The sequence below is a fragment of the Tiliqua scincoides genome, chromosome 1 (genome assembly GCF_035046505.1).
Source record: "Tiliqua scincoides isolate rTilSci1 chromosome 1, rTilSci1.hap2, whole genome shotgun sequence".
In the NCBI taxonomy this organism is placed as follows: Eukaryota; Metazoa; Chordata; class Lepidosauria; order Squamata; family Scincidae; genus Tiliqua; species Tiliqua scincoides.
The window spans coordinates 205,966,318-205,991,266 of record NC_089821.1 but is presented as its reverse complement, the minus strand read 5'-3'; the positions used below and the strand labels follow the sequence as shown (position 1 = coordinate 205,991,266).

Sequence of the window (24,949 nt, the reverse complement as noted above, 5' to 3'; positions counted from 1 at the left end):
TTCTAGTCAGTGGGTCTTACTCCCAGGTAAGTGGGGGCAGGATTGCAGCCTAGATCCAGCTCTGCACAATGGGACTGGCTTCTGAGCAATACAATTGTTCTGTTAGCGAGACTCCTAAGGCTGCCATCCTAGCCACACTTACCTGGGAGTAAGCCCCATTGACTAGAATGGGACTTACTCCTGAGCAGACACGCCTAGGCTTCTGCCCTAAGCGTGGGGAAGGGCGGGGTGCCGTCTGAGGCACCTGCAGTTGACCGCCAGCAAGTCACTTCCGGGGGGAGGCTGGGGCTCCTGCAGCACCTAAAGGCGGCCACAGCCCCGCCCCCCGCTCTGCTGAGAAACTCCTGCGATTGCGCGGCCGGCCAGCAGAGGGAGCTGCAGGCGGGATGCGCGGCGGGAGCGCCGGACGCGAAAGGGAACGGCTTCCGGTGGGGGTGCTGGTGAGCGTCCGCTGAGAGGCTCGCTGCGCGCCACCATGGCGATCTCGATGGTGCCCATGGAGGCCCAGCTGCAGAGCATCTTCGAGGAGGTGGTGGTGAGTGGGGGAGGGGGCTGGCACGAGGGTAGAGCTGCCGTGCGGAGGCTGGGGCGGGGGTGATGGTGATGAAGGGGGCGGAGGCTGGTTGATAGTCGGCGGCTGCCTCTCCAGCAGCCTTTCCCCCAGGGGCTCAGGGCGGGTGCCTGTGGGGTGGAGGGCGGGAGTCTGGTGAGGCTGGCAGCTGAGGGTCTCCAGGTGTGGAGGGGGGCTGTCACCTGTGGGGTGGAGGGTCTGGGGGGCGTGGCTGAGACCACAGTCATGCAGGGGGTGGGCAGAGGGATGCTCTGTAGACCCTCGCACAGTACCAGGGCAGCCACTAGCATTCAGTGCTGGGGGAGAAAAGAAAAGACTTCTTTACCCAGTGCGTGGTTGGCCTGTGGAGCTCCCTGCCACAGGATGTGGCATCTGACCTGGACACCTTTAAAAGGGGATTGGACCAGTTTCTGGAGGAAAAATCCATTACGGGTTACAAGCCATGATGCGTATGTGCAACCTCCTGATTTTAGAAATGGGCTACATCAGAATGCCAGATGCATTTGAGGGAGGGCACCAGGATGCGGGTCTCTTGTGTGCTCCCTGAGGCGTCTGGTGGGCCACTGCGAGATACCGGAGGCTGGACTGGATGGGCCTTTGCCCTGATCCAGCGAGGCTTTTCTTATGTAGACTCAGGTGGGTCTGGTATGTCAGGACATCCAGTTTTGCAGGTGGGGGGGCTGTGTCTTTGGTGTGAGGAGGTGCAGTACTTGTCTGGGTGCTGGGGGAATCGTGGTGGGGTCAGTGACAGAGGCCTCATCAAGGTAATCGAACATTTGCTCCCTTAACTTGGGGCTGTATTGGTTCTGGAAAGTTGGATAGGATTGGGCCCTTAGGCAAATTCACAGTAAGTAAGTGGCTAGTGCAGGACACCCTGCTCTCTAGTTTTCCTTTGACAGAGATCTGATTGGCAGGATGCAAGACTTTTTTGGTGGTAGTACCACAGTTGGGCAACTCATTTCCCAGAGACAGCCATACAATCTCCACGCCTGAGGTTTTTGGAAGAAACTAAAACCTTCTTCATTTAGTAAAGGTGTCTCAGCTCTGTGCCTGTTTTAACTTGCATGGTTTATACTGGTTTTGTATTCAGTCTGAATACCACTGGTTAAGACCCTCTGCTTCTGTCTTTCTTGACCCCCTAGCGTTCACTGGTTTAGTAGCACATTTTTCATTTCCTATTTACAGTATGTGTTGATTAATTTACTTGCTTAGATGCCCTTAAAGTCTTAGATTAAATATAGATGAGAGGAGATGTAGAACAATTGGCTGACTGCAGGACTTTTATCTGCAAGAATCTGCTCATTTTTGTTTTTCCCTTTTTAGAAAACAGAGGTCATAGAAGAGGCTTTTCCTGGGTAAGTGTAGTGTTAGTTTACTTGCTTGTGTCATAGTAAATATTCTAATGTGTTTTTTAGTGACTAGCTTAACAAATAACAATGGTTTTATTTGCTACAGAATGTTCATGGACACTCCTGAAGATGAGAGAGCCAAATTAATCAGTTGCTTGGGGGCCTTCAGGCAGTTCTGGAGCAATCTTTCCCAAGTGAGTATTTCAACTGTGGATGACATACATTTTTCTACCTCCCAAATAGAGGCAAAAAAATTGCCCCAAACAGTTCATAATCTGACATGTACTTTAATCATGATATTTGGACTTGTGGCTGCCAAGAGCTTTGGGGATCTCCTGTGTAAAGCTACCAGATGAATGTAGGGTCATCGCTTCAAAAAGTAACAGATCTGAGAAAGCTTTAGGTAGTTTACAGCAACAGGCAGGTCCTGCTGGTTGTATGAAGGATAGGATGCACTGTAGTAAGTACTGCAGTGTCTTCTTCAGGTGTCTGTTCTCTTCTTCCCTATCTGGCCCACATTGGAAACTGTTATTTGTGTAGTGGAATGTCAGTCCTGCCCCTACCCCCATTTTGTCCTCTTTGCAGTCACCCATATTGTTCGACTGCATATTGCATATTGCATATTGTTCGAAACAGAGACGCCTGCGTTGGCTCGGTCATGTCTTGAGAATGGATGATGGCCGGATCCCAAAGGATCTCCTCTATGGAGAACTTGTGCAAGGAAAGCGCCCTACAGGTAGACCACAGCTGCGATACAAGGACATCTGCAAGAGGGATCTGAAGGCCTTAGGAGTGGACCTCAACAAGTGGGAAACCCTGGCCTCTAAGCGGCCCGCTTGGAGGCAGGCTGTGCAACATGGCCTTTCCCAGTTTGAAGAGACACTTGGCCGACAGTCTGAGGCAAAGAAGCAAAGAAGGAAGGCCCATAGCCAGGGAGACAGGCCAGGGACAGACTGCACTTGCTCCCAGTGTGGAAGGGATTGTCACTCCTGAATCGGCCTTTTTAGCCACACTAGACGCTGTTCCAGAACCACCTTTCAGAGTGCGATACCATAGTCTTTCGAGACTGAAGGTTGCCAACTACTATATTGTTCGACTGGCTTCAAGGTAGTGGACTGCATGAAGGGCCATGCTCTCCTGTGAGTTGATTTGAAGGCCTGTTTCTACTTCCCTCCAGGGGTTTGTTCAAGGTTTTTTGGGGGGGGGGGCAATCATCATTGGATCGTTGTTGTAAAGCAACCAAGTCACTTAAGGACATGCCCACTTGAACTTACTATCATATTCAGTGGAATTAGCTTCTGACTAAACATGTTTGAGACTGAGCCGATTATCACAACATAGATAACTTGGCAATGTCAATATTATGATACATATTTTATTTGCAGGCAACCAGAAAAGTTTGGCCTCTCTGTCTTTACTGTTCACATTGGTAGTTCCTTGTATTATAAAAAAATTACAAGATGCAGTTTGTTTATGGGAGTTCTTATCCATAAAAATATTTACCTTGTGGTTATTCATAAAAATATATAAAATGAAGAAGCAACTGAATTCAGTTTTAATTTTTTTTACAGGAATCTCACGAACAGTGTGTACAGTGGATTGTAAGATTCATCCATAACCAGCACAGTCCAAAAAGAATTTCTTTTCTATACGACTGTTTAGCAATGGCTGTTGAGACTGGTCTGCTGCCCCCTAGGTATGTTTCTTTTGGACAAAACAGGCAGAAGTGTGAACCTTTTTAAGTTTGGTAGATCAGCTGATTAAGGCTTACTTCTTAGGAATAATGCTCATTGGCATCTTCCTGCTTTATTCTTAAAGAATACATCACTCATGTTTTGTTTGTAATTTCTCCAGAATGGTTTGTGAATCTCTTCTAAATTCTGAGAACCTTGAATGGGAAAGGACACAACTTTGGTCACTAACGTTTAAACTAGTCGGAAAAATAATCGGTGGTGTAGACTACAAGGTAATAGTTCAAAACTACAAAAAACAATGTATTGATATTTTTTAATTATGTCTAGTAGCAATATTTTAGACAACAGTTAATTTCCTTATTTTTACATGGTTGGTTTTTTAAATTGAAATGACTGCTTCTTCCTGAAGCTCAGGGAGAACACTTTTCTAAATTTTGGATTTACTTAGCAACTGTGTGATGTAGGTTACAGTTAATCTTATTCAATGGTGATAGAATTGCCTTGCGCAATTGTACTAATGAAAGTACCATATAAGGCTTCCTTTTATTAAGTAAGCCTGGTATATGCAGTCGCAGTGTTTAAAAAGCTGCTGCTGGCTGGGATACTACCTCAAAGGCTTGTGTTTGTATCAGCATTTGTGTAGGCTGTTATCCTTCCCTCCATACATACAACCATGATGTTAAAAGTGCTTCTAATGGCTGAGGGGCTACCAAGTGCTTGCATTTGCATGGCTGATTGGCTTATCTATCAACCATGATATCTGTTGATGACAATCCTGAACCCATTCTATAGTGAACCTTGTTTTACTACAGAGAGTCTGTTGTAAAGTGATTTGATTGTAAAGTGAGGGCCCACTGTATCTTCTGTGTATACAAAATTTTAAAGTGTGTGAATTGTGTACAGTTGCAGAAAAATAATTTTGTTCCTATTTTATAGGGTGTGCGAGATCTCTTGAAAGTTATCCTTGAGAAAATACTAACGATTCCATACACAGTGAGCTCTGCTGTTGTGCAGCAACTTTTAGCAGCAAGAGAGGTAAGCTTATAAATTGTCAACATGTGTTATCACAATGAATCAGTTACATTTAAGGCATGTTCATTGTCTCAGTTAATCTAGAATAGTTTTTGGGGAGCCTTTGTAAGTTGAAGTTTAAATCTGGTTAGAAAGATGCATCAAAGAATGGTTATCTGATATTCCTGTGCTAATGACCATTTTCTCTGCATTTAGCGCACAGAATGTTTTTAAAGCCTCTCTAGAGCACTTCCTTGATATTGTTCCCTCTAAAGCAAATTTCTTCCATCAAATCACAGTGAATGTATTCAACTCAGTACAGTGAAAATTTTAATATTATGGAGCATACCGAACTTGAAGCAAGTGCTGTGGTTACTAAACATAAAATATGCAGAGTAAAAAATGTATTTGCTGCCATGGCATTATACCACAGTATTACCTGATATTAGGTTCTGAAACAGAAAATGGTCTCCTTTTAGTTTTGCACATCTATTAAAGGTTGTATTTAAACTCACGTCACAGTACTGATGGTTTTTTCAACACTGATGGCTTTTTGTAAGCTTTTTAGGATATAATAACATCCAGCTGTAGCTTGAACACAGTTTGAAGGTTGAAACTAAATGTATCAGGATTATTTTAATTGAAACTTCTAATTCTAATTGTGCCTTGTGTTCTAGTACCATGTAATTTCTGCCTTCCATTCCATTTGTTTAATAATTCATAACCCTTTTGTTTGATCTAGGTCGTTGCCTATATTTTGGAAAGGAATGCATGTTTATTACCTGCCTACTTTGCAGTTACAGAGATTCGAAAGCTGTACCCTGAGGGAAAACTTCCACATTGGGTAAAACCGAGTATTGATTGGATATAAACTAATGCCTGTGTTTCATTTCTGAACAAGCAGAGGACACAGAAAAGGGTTTTTCTGACCTCCAGTGCTGAGCTGGCCATTGGCATGGCCACTGTTGAGTTGGGAGCCCAGTTTGTGCTAGATAACCCTATAATGTATCTAATCTCACCCCATGTAGATTAGAAAGATTTCTAATCTTTCTGTAGAAATCAAAAATATTTTCTACAGTTTGAGAAACCAGAAAATCCTTCAGGTATGATTAATGAAGGCCAAGTTGGTTGCTCATAGTATGTTATATGGTAACAGTCACAAGATATTCTTTTCAGATCCTCAGAGGCGGGGAAGCTCTGTCAGGAGCAGTGGCACCAAAACACCGACTGCTGCATCTAACAGTACCGCTGAGGCCACTGGAGGTCTCCTCAGGGGAAAGGAACTTTCGTCCCAAGATTCGCAATGGTGCTTCTCAAGTCTGTGCTGGCTATTTTGCCAGCGCAGACTTGAAAGACTCCGTGTCTGGCCTTGTGTTGGAGCAGAGCTCTGGCAGTCCCACCCCTCTCTTGTCTTTGTTCCTCACCCTGCCCTGCCCTCTCTCCACCCAGAGCTCTTATCTAGCTCCAGGTGGCATCTTTACAGCACCTTTTGATACCTAGTTTAGAGTTGGGCCCTAAAATAGCTACCTTGTTTAAGTAAACTTAGTGTAAGCACCATTGAGATACTACCCAACCATACTGAGTAGACAAGAACGCTATATTCTTACTTGAGCAGACTTTTGCTACTGATACCAAGGCCTTCTTGATCACAGATCACTCAAAACTAAACAGCAAGAAAGTTGAATATTTAGATAAACATATGAAGCTGCCTTATAGCAGTTCAAATTGTTGTTCCATCTAGGCCAGTCTATGCTGACAGTGATTCTCGAAGGTTTCAGACAGGCTCCTTCTTAGCTCTATCTAGAGTTTGAATGAGATCTTTCTGCTTATGTTATTGTAACTAAGGCCCTTCTCCAATTGTACAAGAACTTCCTTCTTGGTCTGTTCCATAGATTCAAAGGATGCCTTTATGCACCCTTTATGGATATCTTTATAGCTGCCCATTATGCACCTCTTTCAGCTGCTTTCACCATCCATCTGAAAACTTGGGGCAACAGCTCTTTAATCCCCTCCTCCATCAACACCATCTCCCAGTAAGAGAAGTTTTGGGTTTTGGAGTGGGATTAGGAAGTGCACATGCCTTATGTTTCCTGTTTCTTGGCATCTTTGTACATTTGCAAAGTAGACTTTGTGCATTTCCCTGCCACAGTTGTGAATTTCTTGTTTCCTTGTCATTATGTTGAGAATGGGTTCCTGGAGTTCTTTTTGCATGTGAGCTACTTACTCTTGTTTTGTTTTGCTTTGCACATTGAAGAGAGTAGTTGAGATGCAAAATGTGAGGAGAAGCAGATGCTGTTGCTATTCATACTTGGAACGAATGGGGGTCAGAGGTCATTTTGTTTATGTTTTGGATTATATGACCCTAGTTTTGCTGGTCTAGCTTTGAACTCAAAGTACTGCTTCTGTAAACAACAATAAATTACAGATGGATGTATAAATATATTTGGGTTAATCAGGTGTGGCTGAACTGATCCCCCCCAACCAAACCACAGGTACTTATTGTACTCCTGTGCAGCCCTTTTAGTCAAAACGGAAAGTGCAAGTCATGCTGGGAATTCTGAGTGCACCACATTTCCTGTTTTCTGCAAGGATTGGCAAAGAAATTGCTTGATTACCCCTCCCCTTATCTTGCTCCTTGCAAGTGCAGTTCCTTTAAATTGATAGGAACTGTGTAAGGAAAGAGTGAGGCGAGATAGGTAGATTGCACTGTCCACGCAGTTTTGAGAGGGGTATGTCCTTCACCTAGACCTAAGCCTCCCTTAGCCTATGGTAGACCGATCCACATCAATCCGCTTCCCTATCCACTTATCTCACACCTTCCTCATGCAGTCCCAGTCCTAGGTAGGGGAGTGGAAGCAGTCCATGACAGGCTGGGGGGATGTGGTGGCAAACAAACACAAGGCTGAATCTGCATTCCCCCACCATCTGCATTGATGTGAGCTGCATCATTAATGGCTATGATGGCCCTGCTTTTAATGCTGATTAACCTCTTTTCATTATAAATTGAAAAGTAATTCCTTGATGTGTGCCTCTTGTTCAACTTGATTTCTTTTTTTCCTTTTAAGTTGCTGGGCAGCCTGGTATCAGATTTTGTGGATTCCTTCAGACCTACAGCAAGAATAAATTCCATCTGTGGTAAGGATCTAGTAGTACAAGGACAGCTAGGCCATAACTTTTGAGTGTAGCTGATGTGTCTTTATGTGAGCTAAACTTGCAACCTATTCCTCAACTCCACTAAGTCGCCATGAGTCCTTAAAACCTGGTATTTGAGGCAAGGTGCTGCCCCTGTTCATTGTACCATTGCCAGGAATTGGGGCTGGTAAAGTGGCCTCAGCTGTGTCTCACAGTGGTATGCTGTAAGACCTCTTATGCAGCACATCCAAGGATTTGAAGAAAGCAGGATCAATGGTCTCTCCACACATAATCCTGTAGGCCTCTCACATCTATAACAGCTTCAGAGGTCAGCACTGCTCTCTTTGAGTAGCAGTAAGTTATTTGAAGATTTCTTTGGCAACCAAGCAAAATCGGATAGCTGGGTTGTCTGATTCAACATAATGGGAAGCCGTGATTTACTGCTACATGAATGAAGATTGTGCTTTCCACATCCCACTCCTGCTATTTTCCATACCAAGAGTATGGGGAGCAATTAATCTTTTGCTTAAGTCTGCATTAAGTTTGAAACTAAGAACTCTCATTTACATTGCATTACATTACATCACATCGCATATAAGAGGAACAAACTAGGATCAAACTAGAGTGGGAAATCCTGATTTGATCCTTAACTACAGTATTCATTTATTCATTTATTTCAAAATGAAAATAAAACATTCTCACACGTGAACAAGCAGGGGAGCAAGGAACATGCAAGCTAGTAACTTGTAAAGGCCCATATAAAAACTAGAAGACCCCAGTTTCCCATTACATCTGAACTGGGCCATTGCCATGTACAGACTACCCTACTGTCTGCATTAGCCTAAGCCACTCTTTGCACCCCCACTGTCCATATCTGAGAAGGATCAGGCTCTTTTTATTTTTATTTTAATATTAATATATTTAAAATATAAAAATAAGCATGAGTTGGGAAATGTTCTGTAATTCTTTTACCGACCATAAGCTACACTGAGAGTAATTAGAAAGCTGACGTTTGAGGCATTTGTAGCACAGGACATGCTGACTACTAGAAATGTCTGAAAATTTTTCATCTATATGTGTAACAATCAAACCCAGAACATAAGGTTTGTTAATAAAGGATAGCACTCCAGCACAGAACAAGCCAAGCCATGTGCGGCATTGTGAACATTCCTTTGCTTTTTATATTTTTATCAGTCTTGTAGTTAGGGGAGGGAGTTTTTCCACTCGTAGTTAAAAATGTCTACAGAATGCAAGCTGTTGACATCTTGCAGTGCAAGCATTCATCAATATAAATATATGAAAAATAATTAATGATTTCAAGGTTTTTATGCTTTAAGGTTTGGAGAGTGATATGCCTTGAATCCTTTTTCTCTTTTTGGTGTCTAAAACATGTAGGGCGATGTAGTCTTCTTCCTGTAGTAAATAACTCTGGTGCTATTTGCAATTCATGGAAGCTGGATCCAACAACTCTTCGGTTCCCACTGAGAGGTCTTTTGCCCTATGATAAGGTATTTGTGCATGTGACAGTTGTGAAAGCCTTATTTCTAAATCAGAACTATGGAGAAAAAAATTAATAGAATATTTTGACATAGATTAAGGTACTAGTGATTATCTGAGTTTCATAATGTATTAAAATATTCAAGGTGTAATTTCCAGTCTTGATTTAGTTCATTAATGTGGCCTGCTCCCAAGAATCCAGAAATGTTCTTGCCACTTCCAGGTGCTTATTTTTATTCTGACAAGACTTCCACCCTTCTCTTGAGCCTGGGAAAAGATGGGGTTATTTACCAGATTTTGTGCTAAATTCAAAAGGATAGTGAAGCAATGAGAAGCTCTCATCAGCCTCATGTTCACCTTTCTGAAGTCAGGAAATTCTCATGCCCTTTCTGTGGTCTGGAACAGGGTGGACAATCTTGTCAACTTAAAAACCACCAAAATTTATAGCGCTTCTCCTGAGATTGAGGCTGGGGAGAGGGGCAGAGGCTTTAGGGTCTTGGGTCTTGGGTCTCTGAAAAAGTGTGACATCTCAGTCAAGAACCTATTCCTTCCCCCGGAAGTCAGAGTCAGCAGCAGTGCTAATTTTATTGTTCTGTCAAGGCCAAGCACAGTTTGTGAATCCCTTCTTGCTTCAGTTGAACTAGGTGTGTGAACCATACATAGCAAAGCTCAGAATTCTTCCTTATTGAATACAGCCGATGCCTCTACCCCATTGCAATCAGCTACATTCACAAGCCTACTGCGCAGAGGTATATGCATCTCTAGTGACAGGGCTTACTATAGGACTCCATAGTCTGGAAGAAATAACATGACCTCTGCTTTGCCCAAACTTATCATGGATCTATATGGGAAATGCTTTGAGGTTCTCAGTGTGTTTAGAAAACAGTAAGTGGGCAGCCATGATAGCTGTAGTATTTAGTTGTAGTACCCCCAAAAGGGGCTTCAGTATTTATGTACCATATAATAATACTCAAAAGGTACATAGAGGTGAATTGTAAGCATACTGCATTCACTACGCCCCTGTGTAGTTATCTGTCAGACTGAAAAATAAGCAGGTCCTTTCTGTATTGTCTCCGTGGCAAAAGTAGAGGTGGTGAAAGCTGCAGCCTGCTACACTAGGTACACACCAATAAACCTTTGCAGTAATAAAATGTTATTAAAAAACACAAAAAATTACTAGGTACGTGCCAGTAAACCTTAGCAATAATAAAATAAACAGCCGAGAGAGCAAGTATATAAAGCTGGGGAAATGAAGCTAGTACTGTTGCTTCAGTGAACCGTTTCTTAGCTTCAGATGTGGAATATTACTATGTATTGTGTATTGCTGTGTTGGCAGTAACAAACCGGTTTTTATGGCATATAATCACAGTGGTAGATTTCATATGGAGACAGATGTTAAGACGGTGGTCCTAGAGACACCTACCTTGCATGTCCCATTGACCTCAGTGCAGCTAAGTACTGTAGACATGCCTAGAAATGCACTGTAAATCATTAATTCTGTTTGAGAGAGGAAAACCCAAAGCAAGAGTTGTGAATATAGACATTGGACAAGAGAAGCAAGCAAACTTAATATCTGTTAAAGTTAATGTTTTAATTGAATGAAGAATCTGATTTTATTTTTTTAATTAAATTTAATTTTGTTTCAATACGTTGGGTGTTTGCTTTTTATTCCCCAAGGATCTGTTTGAGCCCCAGACGGCTTTGTTGCGGTATGTGTTGGAGCAACCGTATTCCAGAGATATGGTCTGCAATATGCTAGGTCTAAACAAGCAGGTACTGTATTATGTTGTACTGTGTTTTGTTTTGTGTAGAACCTGCACTTTTCTTTTCTCTTTTCCTTTGCTGTAGCTAACTAAGCAAAACAGTTGAGGATCAGATCATTATTTTTTTCTTCCTTCAGTATTACTGCTTGAGGTTAATTGGACACAATTATCCCTATCATTTTACATAATCGTTTTAAAGGTATCTAAATTGAAAAGTTGAGATTTGTTAAAGATGGTTTTTTTGGCATTGCTTTTTTCCCCTATAAGGCCAGCCTCAAATATACCCTAGACAGATGTTGACTTACAGCAGGTGTATAATTTTTGTTTTGTGAGGGGTTATAGTGGTGATAAATGTGCTGTTTAGATCACTGGTCTTTAGAACTTGTCTGTTGAATGCCTTGGCATGTTTTCATTGCCTTCAGTGGTAATGAATGATTTGATGTCAGTTTATTTTTAAGTTTTACTTATTTTTTTTTTTTTGCCTTACCATGTGGGAGGGCCTGGTCTGACTTGGGGTAACTTGAGGCTGGCCTCATAGTCACTGTTTTGTCTTTTCTTTTTTTCTTCCTTTATTTTTGTTCTGTCCTGTCTTGTCCTGCCCATCCTCCAATGCTCTAGACCTTGAACATTGCGCAGGTATGTTCACAACCTTACTGTTGTATTGTGACTAACGATACGCTGGCTGCTTTGTAGCCACTGATTCCAGTTCGAGAATACATGTCTGGCCAGGGCTTGAAATTGGGGAACCATTACATGATATGATCAGGTCAATTTCCTAATAACAATCTGAAGTTTTAACAGATTTCCTGTTTAAAAAGAATATGCTCTTTTTAAACAGGAAGTTTGTCTGAACTTCAACCAGTTCAATAATTGGCTTGAGTTGCTTCCCTAACCCGCCATAGATGTTTTTGTTCAGGCAATAAAATGTCCTCTTCCCTCCCATTTCTATTTGTATAGTAATCTGAAAGAAGATTCCTTCCATTGAATCATAATATGCTGAAGATTTATGAATGAAAATTCAACTTGACTAGGAAAGGTCATTCTCAGCCTCCATGATAAATTCCCTTTGAGTACCTCTAAATGGGCTGACTAAGCACAGGCGCAGAAAAAAGGAAAAGTTGTTTTAAAATACAACAATTCTTACCCTATTATCATTTGTCTGTTTACATAATTAAATATTGGCCTTTTTATTTTTTAATTTACCCTTGTGATATTTAGGCAAAGTACAATAGCGTTGGTGTTTGCAATACTATAGTGAAGGTTGTGTCAGTGTTTTCATTGTATAAAAACTCATTTCAGGGGTTCATACTTGACCATAACATTTGCTTGATGCTAAAACTTTGATTGTTACATTAAGAAGAAAATCTTATTTTCTCATTTCCACAGTCTGGTGTACCTTTAACATATGTACTTTGCAAAGGCATAATAATGCACAGCTCCACTTTAGAGTATTAACTTAAAGATTAGATAACCGTTTCACACAGTGATCAATATTAAATTTAAAAACAAGTTATCATACAGTGCTAGTTGTAGGACTAATGTTTCACAGGATGTTTTTGACATCTAATTTCCTAATTGATAGGAATATGGATACAAGTCTAGACTTGTATTATTTGCAACTTGTTTAGTGCTAAGTTTTAAAATAATTCATATCATTGGTGCTGCCCTGCTTTTTGGGGAATGTCTTATGTCCCTGGTCTAAAAGGCATTGAGCATTATGCAGAGTCTGACGTGCTCACTGGATTCCTGTGACAGGCATAGTTCTGTGAACATGTAACTTTTTCCTAACAATTGCTGGCAATGGGGAAGTCCAACATGTGCTCAATACTCCCTTACTGGATCATGCCTAGGTAACACCGACCAACACCCTGGCCCAGTCTTAGTAGACCATTCTGGGTCTCAAGCCTTAAGCTGGTAAGCCTTTTCAGGTTCACTTCAGTGGAAGTGGGCACACTCAACGTTTTGTGTGCATCAGTGTGTCCCTTCCCCCACATAATGAATGGAGAAGCCCAGAAATGCTTATGTTCTACATGTGCATTAGAGACCACACAAAATTTTGCATTACAGAAAATGTGTTAATTGAGGTGTGAAAGGAATAAATGATGAAAACAGTTAGTGTTGAACAGTGTATTGATTCACATTTTATTAACATATATATTGGCATTTACAGGGCTAAATTGGGAAGGCACACCCTATATGAGCCAGGGAACCATAAATCAATCATAACTTCCATGTCCACTGTATATTCCTGACTGTGCATAAATGATGCACTGCTCCCATTCTCATTTTTATACTATATACTTTATACTTCCCTTTTGTACTTTAACATTGCAAAAACTGGTATATGCAGTAGAAGCAACTTTTGTGTAAAGTGTGAATTAGGCCTTAAACCTGAAAATCATACAAATTCCTGTGAAAGTATTTTACCTCATTGGCTTTGGCTAAGTTACTGTTTCGCAGCTTCACTTTCCTATTTGTTTAATAGGAATCATAGTGTCCCTTTACAGAGTGGCTGAAGTGAGAGAAAAGATGAGCATCTCAGAGTTCACCAGATATGAAGGCCCTGTTAATTACCTTAACAAAAAGCCCTGTTTCACCCTTTCTCTTCTCAGTACACTCTAATATTCCCAAACTAAAATATTATATAATCTCCACATGCAGCCTCTTTCACTTTCCTACTGTATTAATATTTGTAAAGTAAGAATAAATGTTTTTGTGAGGAAAACATTGTCAGAAGCTTCATGCAATTAAGTTCAGAAATGACAATTTAATATTGTGCTCTTTATATATTAAAACCCTTTACATACCTGGTGAAAGGCCAAGATTTGTGAAGTATTTTCACTTTCAAAATATGGTTACAATTTCAACCCAGAGCAAACCTTTATGGCCAAGTAACAAGACTCTGAAATTCATGGTTTTTAATGGAAACACTGGCAAACTGAATTGTAGGTGTGCTGCCATAATAAGTCTGTGAAATTTTTGTTCATTTGTCAGTGACAAAGCATGAAAGGGTTCTGTGTGACATTGCTTGGTGGAAGTTCAAGGCTGATGCTTCAAATGACACCAAATGGTGAAAGTTGGTTTGGATGTAGATTAATTTATTAAGAAATGTGTGTGTCCCAGTACTTGATACTTTCAGGCCCTGAGAAATTACCTTCACATTGTAGCATGAAATATATACAGCTCCACCAGCAATTCTTCAATGTGGCACTACGCATGCTAGTCAGAAGTTGGTAAATAGAAACAAGCTTTAAAGTTCAAAACCTTGTGAGGTATTTAAATTCTATTTACAGCAAAGGATCATGGTTACCTGTCCTGTCACATCCCCATAGTATATCTGCTTCACTCTGCCTGATGTTTGTACATTTGATTTTACATTTGCATAGGGACCTATATGAGGAACATGCCCTGTTCTTATACCTTAATTTGTTATGACCAAATAGTCTTAGAAAGAAAGGTGCATTTTATTAAGAGAATAGCACTGGAATGCGCAATAAGGAGGAACATGTGTTTCTCCTGCACTGAGCTTCTGAGTTCTCCGCCTCCGCTCCCTTGGATCTTGTGGTACTCTTTCATCGTCCTTTGATTCTCAGGAAAAAAACCTTTGTAATTCTTTTTTTAGGAAACTTCTGTAGTATATCTCTCCCATACCAGTATCTAGTCACAGTGGTGAGCCCCTCACCTTGAGAAACATACTTTGGGGGGGGGGATGCTTTTCATACAGATTTTATAATTGGAAAATAAACAGCTTAAGCTTGTGCTGTATACTCAGTTAATCAAAATGCACCAGACCATCTCTTGTCTGAGCTGTTAGGTGATCTAAAATACATTTGAAACTTGGATATCTTACACCCCAGTCCTGAGCTTCGCAGGGCTGCAGTGGTAGCAAAATGGCTACCACTTCATCCCAAGGGGCTGGGAAGAACCACCAGCGCTAGTTGAAGTAAGTGAGTTTACACTCCCTTACCCCTTGTAAACCCCAGGCCGTCCCAATGGGTCTCCTTGGATCTGTGCCTGCTATTAAGCAGGCGCAGATTTGAGGAGACCCATGTCAGGTTACCTGGGCTCAGAGGGGAAGTAGGGATATGGTGGCAGGCCCTGCCACCATCTCTGCCCCCTCCTGCCCCGCTCCCTCCCCTTCTATGCCTTCCCCTGCCTCTCTCAGCCCCATAACACCTTCACCCACTTACCTCTCCTTCGCCCAGCAATTGCCTGGAGCTCTGGCCAGTGGTCGCCTGTCTTCAGCCAGCACAGGCTCACACTGAGCCAGTGCCTGCACTGGCCAGGCAGTGTTACAGGCGTGCCTAATGGCACGTCTGCAACACTGTGCACCGGCGGTGAGCTGGCACGCAACATTCAGAATCGAGTCCTTAGGAAGCTTGCTGAGAAATTTGAGGAAGCACACCGAGAAATTTGAGGAAGCGCTATTTCACATTTTCCAAAAAACAATTTACAGTGTATTTCTATCCATGAAAAGATTAAAGTGAAAAGAATCTCTTGATTGAGCTATCACATGGTTGTTTTGCCAAAATCTAAGACATCATGATTTTCCACCACACCCAAATACCTAGGCTTCAGTGAAGATGATTGACTGGGAAATTAGCTGATGGCCAAATAAAAAGAAGCACTGTTCAAAACATCCATGACCTTCAGTTTACACAAACATGTACCTTGAAGTTAATAGTGTACCAAGATTAAAAACATTTTGGAGGGGAGAAAATTTTTCTGATCTGAAACTGCAGTGGAAAGGGGCTAGAGCATTTTATCTGGGGTACAGTGTTTCTTTTGGGCCCATTCCTGTCTCCATTGGATCATAATTTCATGTGCTCATTGGATCATCATCATTTCTACAAATTAGGATATATAAAACTATGTAGGGTTTCACAACATATGAATGCTAGTATTCACACAATATTTGCAGACATTTTCTGATATAACAGAAATTTCCAGCTCCCCTCCTTTGGCTCCTGGGCCCCCTTTTTGACCCTCACACACAATATTTTTTTCAGAAGTGGTAGGTTTTGAATAGTTATCCTGAGCAGAAATTTTGTGTGGGTCTGTATACTGAGGTTAAAGTATATAAACTGTGCATCTTATAGTAGCATTCCTTGAGGTAGGCAGACACATTGCATAGTCTTCAAAACAAACTACTATAGTATATTTTATTTAGAATAAAAATCATAACTATAGCTCCTGTGCCAAAGTTTACAAGTGGTGCCCAGAATAGTTAAAACTGAGCTTCTATTGCTGTGTCCATTTGTGTCTATTGCTGTGTCCAAGCTTCTGTCCATTTTAGAACTATGGACCCTTAAATATTTGAAAGCATAGTTTTTATTCCTATTTTTAAAATATCACTGCATCTGCAAGTGGCATCTGTTACATAATATAACTTTCTCCTCTTATGTGCTTCTAGTTTAGGTAAGCTTTCAGACTTCTCCATACTTCAGATGTGTTTCATTCATATTTTTCATAGGCTTATGTACTGTAACATTCAAAGGGGTAGAGAAGTGTACAGGTCGTTATCCACAGGGGTTCTGTTCCAAAACCCTCAGAGGATAAAAAACCAGTGGATACAAAATCAGTGGAAAAATAGCTTTAAAAGACCTCCTTCTGGGTTTCTTGCTCTTCCATTCTTGCCCCAGAATGCATTGGTATAGACCAGCCATTTCCAACCACTGTGCCATGGCACACGAGTGTGCCGTGAGTGGCCACAGGTGTGCCACAGGAATTGGGGGAAGATCATTTATTAGTAGGGCCAGTGGGGATGTGAGCTCCCCACTGGCAGCATGGTGTGCCTTGTCCATTGTAAAAAACCTGATGGGGTGCCTTGACAATTTTAGTGCCTTGTCAGTGTGCCTTGAGATTTAAAAAGATTGAAAATCACTGGTATGGACACTATATCGCATTCAGTCACTAGATAGGATGAATAAGAATTGAATGGAATGAAATTACAGGTTGTACCTCAGTATCCACTGATTTGACTCACCACTGATACCAGTGTCCACCTTTAAATGCCTTGTAACAAGAGGAAAAAAAGTGCCAAAATTTCCTTCTACATTCATACTGTTAAACCACACTGGTTGCAAGCTTCTCGGGATTAAAGGTAACTTTACAGACCCACTTCCGGGTTTCTTGCTCCTCCATTGTCACCCCAGAATGCATTAGTATAGACACTATACAGCATTCAGCCACTAGATTAGGTAAATAATGGAATCTAATGGAAAGATGTTGTCAAGATTAGTGACCACCTGCTAATTCAGGGCAGTGATGCCAAATGCTAAGCACTCACTCCCTTCCTGTCCCCCACTGTTTCAGTTGGTTTAACGTGCAGCTTTGTGGGATAAGGCCTGGTCGAACTAGTCTGTTGCCACCAGTCCAAGGGATCTGGTTCCCAGAGGGGTTCCCTGGGCAAAACCCCTTCCCAAGAATGCTGTTCAGAATTATTAAAATACCCTCACTCTGATTGTAGTACCTGCCAAGCGGGGAGACTGACAAATCCACTGATGCGAGAACATGGCAGAGGTTTTAAAGAGAGAGGTTTTTATTGAGTGGAGGGGTGGATTTAAACAGACTTGGTTTCTCACAGGTAAATGTTCCTGAAGCTGGAGTAACCGTGAGCTCCCAACAATTGGATGAGGAGATCAAACTAACATGAACAAAACCTGATGCTTTTGACTTAATTTTGGTCCCTTCTCTCTTTCCCTGGGGCTCTACCTAGCAGCTTTCACTCTGCTTACCAGAGAGTGGTTTGCCTGGTCTTGCCCAGTCTCAAGCATGCAGAGTGTGAGAGAAAATCTCCTCAGTCCTGGTGATCTTTTCCCTGGTCCTGGCTCTCCTTCAGAAGAACATAACAAGAGTCCCGCTGGATCAGGCCAAAGGCCCATCTAGTCCAGCTTCCTACATCTCACAGTGGCCCACCAAATGCCCCAGGGAACTCACAAGACAACAGACACAACCTGCAGCCTGGTGCCCTCCCCTGCATCTGGCAATCAGAGGCAGCCTGCCTCTAAAACCAAGAGCTTGCACATACCTACTATGACTTATAACCCGTAATAAACTTTTCCTCCAGAAATTTGTCCATAAAGGCATCTAGGCAAGATGCCATAACTACTTCTTGTGGCAAAGAGTTCCACAAACTAATTACACACTGGGTAAAGAAATATTTTCTACGGTCTGTCCTAACTCTCCCAATACTCAACTTTCATGGATGTCCCCTGGTACTGGTGTTATGTGAGAGGGAAAAGAGCATCTCCCTATCCACTTTATCCTTCCCATGCATAATTTTGTATGTCTCAATCATGTCCCACCCTCAGGCGCCTCTTTTCTAGCCTGAAGAGGCCCAAATGTGGTAGCCTTTCCTCATAAGGGAGGGGCCCCTGCCCAGTAATAATTTTGGTTGCTCTGTTTTGCGCCTTTTCCATTTCCACTATATCCTTTTTGAGATATGGCACCCAGAACTGGGCGCAATACTCCAGGTGTGGCCTAACCATCGATTTGGACAGCGGCATTACAATATTAGCTGTCTCATTCTCAGTGTCTTTCCTAATGATCCCAAGCATGGAATTAGCCTTCTTCACTGCTGCCGCAAGCTGTCCACAAGGGCTCCAAGATCTCTCTCCTGATCTGTCACAGATGGCTCAGAACCCATTAGCCTATTACTAAGGTTTTGATTCTTTGCCCCAATGTGCATGACTTTACATTTACTTACATTGAAAGGCATCTGCCATTTTGCTGCCCAGTCTCTCAGTTTGGACAGATCCTTCTGGAGTTCTTCAAAATCTCTTCTGGTCTTCACCAGAACCTGAGCACCTTAGAATTGGAGGGAAAATCCTCCCAGAAATCACAACTGTTAAATATTTCATCACTGATGTATTGAAAATATGCTCAGAAGGCTGCTTAGAACCATTTCTCCCCAGTTTAGATCTACCAGGTACTTGCCAATGCATCTTAGCCTTCAGTAGTTTGTGTATTCACTGCATGGACAAACAGTAAACATTTTGTTTTGCATAAGGTGCAAGATGGCTATAAGAAGGTTGTTCTGGTTTTACTTTATCTAGTTTGTATTTAAGAAAGGGGGTAGGAATTCAGATTGCAGGAATAAGCACACTGTACTCCATGCTGCATTTGTCTGTTGCGTTCTCCTTATTGTCCTAAGGGCTGCTTAAATTCCTGTAGTTTTCATAGGATTTAACTTAGCAAAGCATTTAGATTCAGTTGGTTTGGAAAAAAAAAATATATGTATTTTATTGTTGGGTCTGCCAGAAATGCTACCTCTGGTTCCGTGACAATTGAGGAAAATTGACCTTGGGTAGTGAAATATCATTTTCATTCATTCTTACTTTATGCTTGTACCTAACTCTTTCTCTGAGGCATTTGGAATCAGTAGATCAAGATGGATCAGTAATTATTCCCTTTCCCCCATTTTACTCTGAAAGGGCTGATGGAGCACATTATGAAGAAAATTGTTCCCTGCATCTGAAACTCTAGCAAAAGTTGTGCGTGCTCCATGTGGAAGAAGGGGGGAGGGGAAAATTGCACCGAGGTAACCCAAATTTAAGAAATGCTGGCTTCTACAAAGATACACATTTTCTATACTTTATTTTGCATTTTTGCTGGTTTACATAATTTCTGATTTGCCAAATGCTGAATCTGTCTCCAATCACTGAAAATCCTGTTGAGCCACTTGTCTGAATGGCTGCTGAGATCTAGCAGGCCTTGCTCTCACACTTTTAAGCTTCACAGTCTTACAAAGCTAGATACTAGCTTAAAGGAGGGGGACTCTAAAGCAAGATGTTTAGGAAACAGAATTCGGCAGCTCTTGATGCATTCTGTACTTTTAGCCTACTCTCGTGCAGAATTGGAACCGTCACAAAGTCTTAGAAATAGGTTTGTCAGTTGGAATATGTACCTGTTCTCACATTTTTGTAATTTTCCAGCTGATTTGCAATTACTTATCTGGAGTACATGCCGGTACATGCAATTACTTATCTGGAGTACATGCCGGGTCCTCCGGAGGTCATGCCAGACTCCTCAGAAGGCCTCCTGGATGTGACCAGAGGCCACGTCGGCAACTTCTGGTCGTGGCCACGGGGTGTTCTGAGGCATGGAGAGGTTGCATGCAGCCTTCCCACACCTCAGAACACCTCCTGGACACAACCAGAAGTTGCCAGCGTAAACAAGAAATAGCTTCCAGTTGCATCTGGGAAGTCCTCTGAGGGACAGGCTCAGCATCAGCAGACGCCAAGCCTGCAGATAAGGAGAGCCCACTGTATTTTAATGATTATGGTGTGAACATACTTGAAATATTGCATATGGTTCTGATTAACTCAAGTAGTGGAAAGGGCAAATTCTTCAATTCCCTGATCTCCTTTTCTACAGGAAAGAGGAAAGCACTGGAAGCTATTTAGTTTAGAAAAAAAGATAATTGAAGAGAGATATGATAGAGATTTATGAAATCATATATACCATGGACTAAGTCGGTAAGATAAGTTTTTGTTCTTCATAATCCTAGCACTAGGACACATAAAGGAAAAACCTCTTGTATAATTCACCACCACAAGGTGGTGGTGGCCACTTCTTCAGCTGTCTTGAAAAAGGAGATTAAGCAAATTCAATGATGTCTGTTTGGAACAGTGTACTTTGAATATCATTTTTGGGGAAGTAACAGCTGGAGAGTGCTCTTCCCTTTCTGCCCTGGTTGTGGGCTTCCCAGAAGCATCTGGTTGGCCGTTGTGTTGAAAAGAATGCTGTATAGGACCACTTGTCTGACCGAAACCAGGTTTTTTTTAAGCATTAATATTTAGTGCTTTTTATTCTAATCTAGCAAAATGCCCACCATTGTTATAGATCCAAAGAGATCCCCCATCAGCGAGGTATGTTATGCACTACATAGGGTGCCCAGTCATTCATGCCAATGTCAGGAGGGGAGGGGAGCGTTAGGCCCTCATATACTGCTCTTTTTCCCATCTTGCAGAATCTACTAGTGTGTTAGAAATGAGTATATTTAGAAAAATTGATCCACAGTGAGCAGCACGTGCTGCTGACTCCATGCCTAGCTTCAGCTAAGGAAAATCCCAGTGCAGGTGGGGTATGTCATGCATCTAAGATAAAACCTGTCGTCAGTGACAGAGTGTTTGCGCCTTGCAAAATAGCAGGCAGGCTCCCTCCCTATCAGTCTTGTTCTCTGAACCTTTTTTCTCTTTAGAACTTAGGAGCTACCTCAATTGCTCCAACTATCTGTGCGCCCTGTCCCTGGGTTCCATTTCCTGGTCAAGTTATATGTAGTCTTACAGAAGCCAAAACCAGGCCTCTGTATTTCCTTCTAAGCTGTTAAAAAAAAATTGAAGTCATTCAAGAAATTGTTTTCATTAGAAATCCTGGCTCCTTGACACTTACATTAACTGATGGTTGTATCCCTTGATTCAAATCTGACGCAGGCTTGCATTGTTGGGGTCTTGGAGATTTGCCTTCTATCAAATTATAGTGAATTTCAAGCCCTGTACACAGTAGTTTTGCATGCTGGATCATGAAATAGTTTGTAGTGTTGTCTGTTGCATTCTGCTCTGCTTTCATAATTAGACACATTCTGGGAAAAAAAGTATTCTCAACTGGTGGTGTTAATATTGCTCTTTGTAAATCTGTAACGTGATTGATATGTGATAATGGCATTGTGTTTTTCCAAAGAGAGGGTCAAAAGCAACTAATGCTTTCCTTTTGATTAGAAGTCTTCCGTTTTTAAGCATGCTTCAAGAAAGCACTGCTAGACTGTAGCATTTGGCAGTTTTGAGCTGGCAAAGAGCATGTGAAAGAGAGAGTGCTGTCTTCAGCGTTTGTCCAAAGTATTGCCATCCTTGCATTGTATTGTTAATTTTTAAACATAATCCCTTTTTCATGGCAAAAAGCTATCCACATTGGTTAAGGTTAGACTGAGTTCCTTTTTCAACAATCTTCTTTCCGTTTTTCTCTTTCTTTTTTCTTCCTTTTTTTTAATTTGAAGGGGTATTTTAGGCGGCCTGCTAATCAACAAAGCCATTTGCAAAAAGGGGCCCTAAAATGTACCGAGTAGATCACATTTGGATATTATGGCAAATTTCTTCCCCTTTTCTTTTTCAATCAAAAACTTGCACTGAGTTCCATTTTTGCCTCTAGAAAGGGACACGGCATTTTCATGGTTAGATTTTGAGCAGCTCTGTTCCTTTTCTGTATTGTCCTTTGAAAATAATACCTTTTCTTAATATTAAGGCTGTGTTATGTTACAGGTACACCAGGTAAAACACTAAAACAATTTTATAAAAGGGTGTACAGACTCTATATCAGGGGTGCTCAAACTTTCAACTTTAGGGATGCTGGACCTTTAACAAGTGTATAGAAGAGAGAATTTCAGCAGGTGTAGCTTGTTATCTGTGGGATGACAAGTTGCACCTGCTGCAATTCTCTCTTCTATACACTTGTTAAAGGTCCAGCATCCCTAAAGTTGAAAGTTTGAGCACCCCTGCTCTATATGGATGACTCTGTCTTCCATATAAATGCAAGGAGGCTGTTTAAATCGGCACAGCTTTTGGTGACTTTCTTCTTGAAATTTATTACAAGTTGCAGAGATGTGGCATGTTTCAAATTTCAGACTGTGTGCATTACATAGTCTGAAGACTTTAATTAAGGGGAGCCAGCACTTTCCCAACTGGATAAGCACAAAAAACAGAGAAAGGTGTTCAACTGGTGAGCTACAGCACCATCAGTATTTCTGCATAATTTGTCAGGCTGCTTGTAAAGTAAGCACCATGGTTTGGTGCTAGGAGACCAAGTCTGAGGCTTGCACACTTTCATTTCACTCATAAGTGCCACATGATTCTTTACTTCTTGGTTTGCAGTGAGTTTGTTGGAGCATCCAAATCGGCAATTTGCTTGCCTTGCAAACCAGCTTAAGACCATAATTAGCTGTTGCTGTATCTGAGCGGTTTGCAGCACTAGGAACTTGCAGCCTGAGGCCCATTCATTGCACACTTGTTTCTAAGGGTCAGTGTTTGACCCTTACACAGCACCTTTCAGCCCTGGATGTGTAACTTTAGAAAACGGCTTTTCTGGATGCCTGTTGTCTTCATGAGTCATTGTGGGCTGGTGAAAAAATTACTGCTACCTGTAACATAGGACAGCTTTAATTCCTTGGCTTACCTGATAAACTTTGATGTTCAGACTTCATTTCATGCTTCCCAGATTTGTCAACTAACTGTACTGAAATGAACAGAGTTAAGTTTATAGTTGCTAGTCCATTGGAATCCTGTATCTGATTTCTCCTTTGCAGCACAAGCAGCGATGCCCTGTCCTAGAGGACCAGTTGGTGGATCTTGTGGTGTATGCAATGGAGCGTTCCGAGACCGAGGACAAATTTGACGATGGGGGAACCAGCCAGTTGTTGTGGCAACACCTTTCCAGTCAGCTTATCTTCTTTGTACTTTTTCAGTTTGCAAGCTTCCCTCACATGGTCCTGTCTCTTCATCAAAAGGTAGATTACCTGCCGCTAACAGAGGTCAGAGTAGATAACTTTTCCTCTGAACTCAGCTCACCTGTCCCTCTGAACTCAGCTCACCTGTCCCAAGCTTATTATACCTTACACGTCCCCCCAAACCTAACACTGACCATTTGTTTGACAGGTGAGTGTGGAGATCCTTACCATCCCAGTGCTGCACATGATAAGTTATAGATCAGGACAAAGGAACATTTTAGCACGTAGTGAGAATGAAGCTTAGTGCTGAGTTTCTAGTGTTATGAAGAAAACAGTCAAGAGGTGCAAAATATGCTGAATAAAGTTTATTGGGTTGTTCTACTTATAGAAACCATTCGGGTTAGGCCGGTTGGGCTATCAGAGCAGCCGAGTGTCATGGCTATATATTTATGTTGGCATCATGTTATGTATATGAATTAGAGAGCTTCCTGATTTGTTAAAATCCTTATTAAAATGTGTTAAAAGTACATCCTTCCAGCACTAAGATCCGTGTGAGCATGTTATAGTAATGCTAACATTGTGACATTTACAAGTGGGATATTGGCCCATGAGGTCTAAACTAAATATTTGCTTTCCCAAGAATAAGCAAATTCTTTTTTTAGAAAATTAGCACAGGTGTCCAGTGGCATTTTTTCCTTTAGAGTGTAGATTTAAGCAGATGTAGATTTAAGATGTTGCTGCTTAATGTATCTTTTACAGTTGGCAGGACGAGGCCTAATCAAGGGCAGAGATCATCTAATGTGGGTGTTATTGCAATTCATCTCTGGCAGCATTCAGAAAAATGCACTGGCTGATTTCCTCCCTGTAATGAAACTTTTTGATCTCCTCTACCCTGAAAAAGAAGTGAGTATATTCATGAAACATGGTTAACGTTTTCCAGGGCTTTTTTTCTAATGGAATGCAGGGGGACTGAGTTCTGGCACCTTTTTGCAGGGGCCCCTCCCCTTCGGAGGCATTCCAGGAGGGGGGGGAGCAAAACAGAGGCATTTGCTGGGTGGGTGCTGAGGGGTGCAGGGTGGGCGGGTGCCTGGCCCCTGCCTGACCGCACAACGACCCCCTCCTGCCCCCATCTCCAAGCTCTCGCCTGAGCCCAGCCCGCCTCCACTCCCCCCGCGCTCCGCTTCCCTGCGCAGCTTCCAAGCCGGTGAAGGGCGCAGGGGACACGTGCCGACGCCGAGGAGGACGGACGGACAGCCAGCCAGCCAGGGAGACAGGCTGCAGCACCCACGGAACGCCCAGGTACTGGCTTGGCGGAGGAGGAGGGAAAGGAAGCTGGCTGGTGCAGCCCCTGTGCCAATCTGCAGCACGAGCCTAGGCGTATGTACTCAGAAGTAAGTCTCATTGTGCTCAATGGGGCTTGCTCTTGGGAAAGGGTGCATAGCCTTGCAGCCTGAGAGCTCAAGCCTATGCATGTCTACTCAGAAGTAAGTTCA

General features: G+C 42.1%; 1 protein-coding gene across 2 annotated transcripts in view; it reads left to right on the top strand.

The window, feature by feature from the left end:
- Nucleotides 1-445: 445 nt before the first annotated feature.
- MED23 (mediator complex subunit 23) overlaps nt 446-24,949 on the top strand; it is a 52,189-nt gene continuing 27,685 nt past the window's right edge. Inside the window, exons 1-13 of one of the 2 annotated variants that reach the window (XM_066614630.1) lie at nt 446-535; nt 1,895-1,926; nt 2,027-2,114; nt 3,492-3,616; nt 3,775-3,886; nt 4,551-4,649; nt 5,368-5,469; nt 7,691-7,760; nt 9,153-9,265; nt 10,932-11,027; nt 11,636-11,653; nt 23,316-23,516; nt 24,216-24,359. In XM_066614630.1, the coding sequence (XP_066470727.1) occupies nt 476-535; nt 1,895-1,926; nt 2,027-2,114; nt 3,492-3,616; nt 3,775-3,886; nt 4,551-4,649; nt 5,368-5,469; nt 7,691-7,760; nt 9,153-9,265; nt 10,932-11,027; nt 11,636-11,653; nt 23,316-23,516; nt 24,216-24,359 (1,260 nt within the window). In that variant the 5' untranslated portion in view covers nt 446-475. The remainder of the gene's footprint in view (nt 536-1,894; nt 1,927-2,026; nt 2,115-3,491; nt 3,617-3,774; nt 3,887-4,550; nt 4,650-5,367; nt 5,470-7,690; nt 7,761-9,152; nt 9,266-10,931; nt 11,028-11,635; nt 11,654-23,315; nt 23,517-24,215; nt 24,360-24,949) is intronic. The other variant, XM_066614639.1, reaches the window with a different exon arrangement.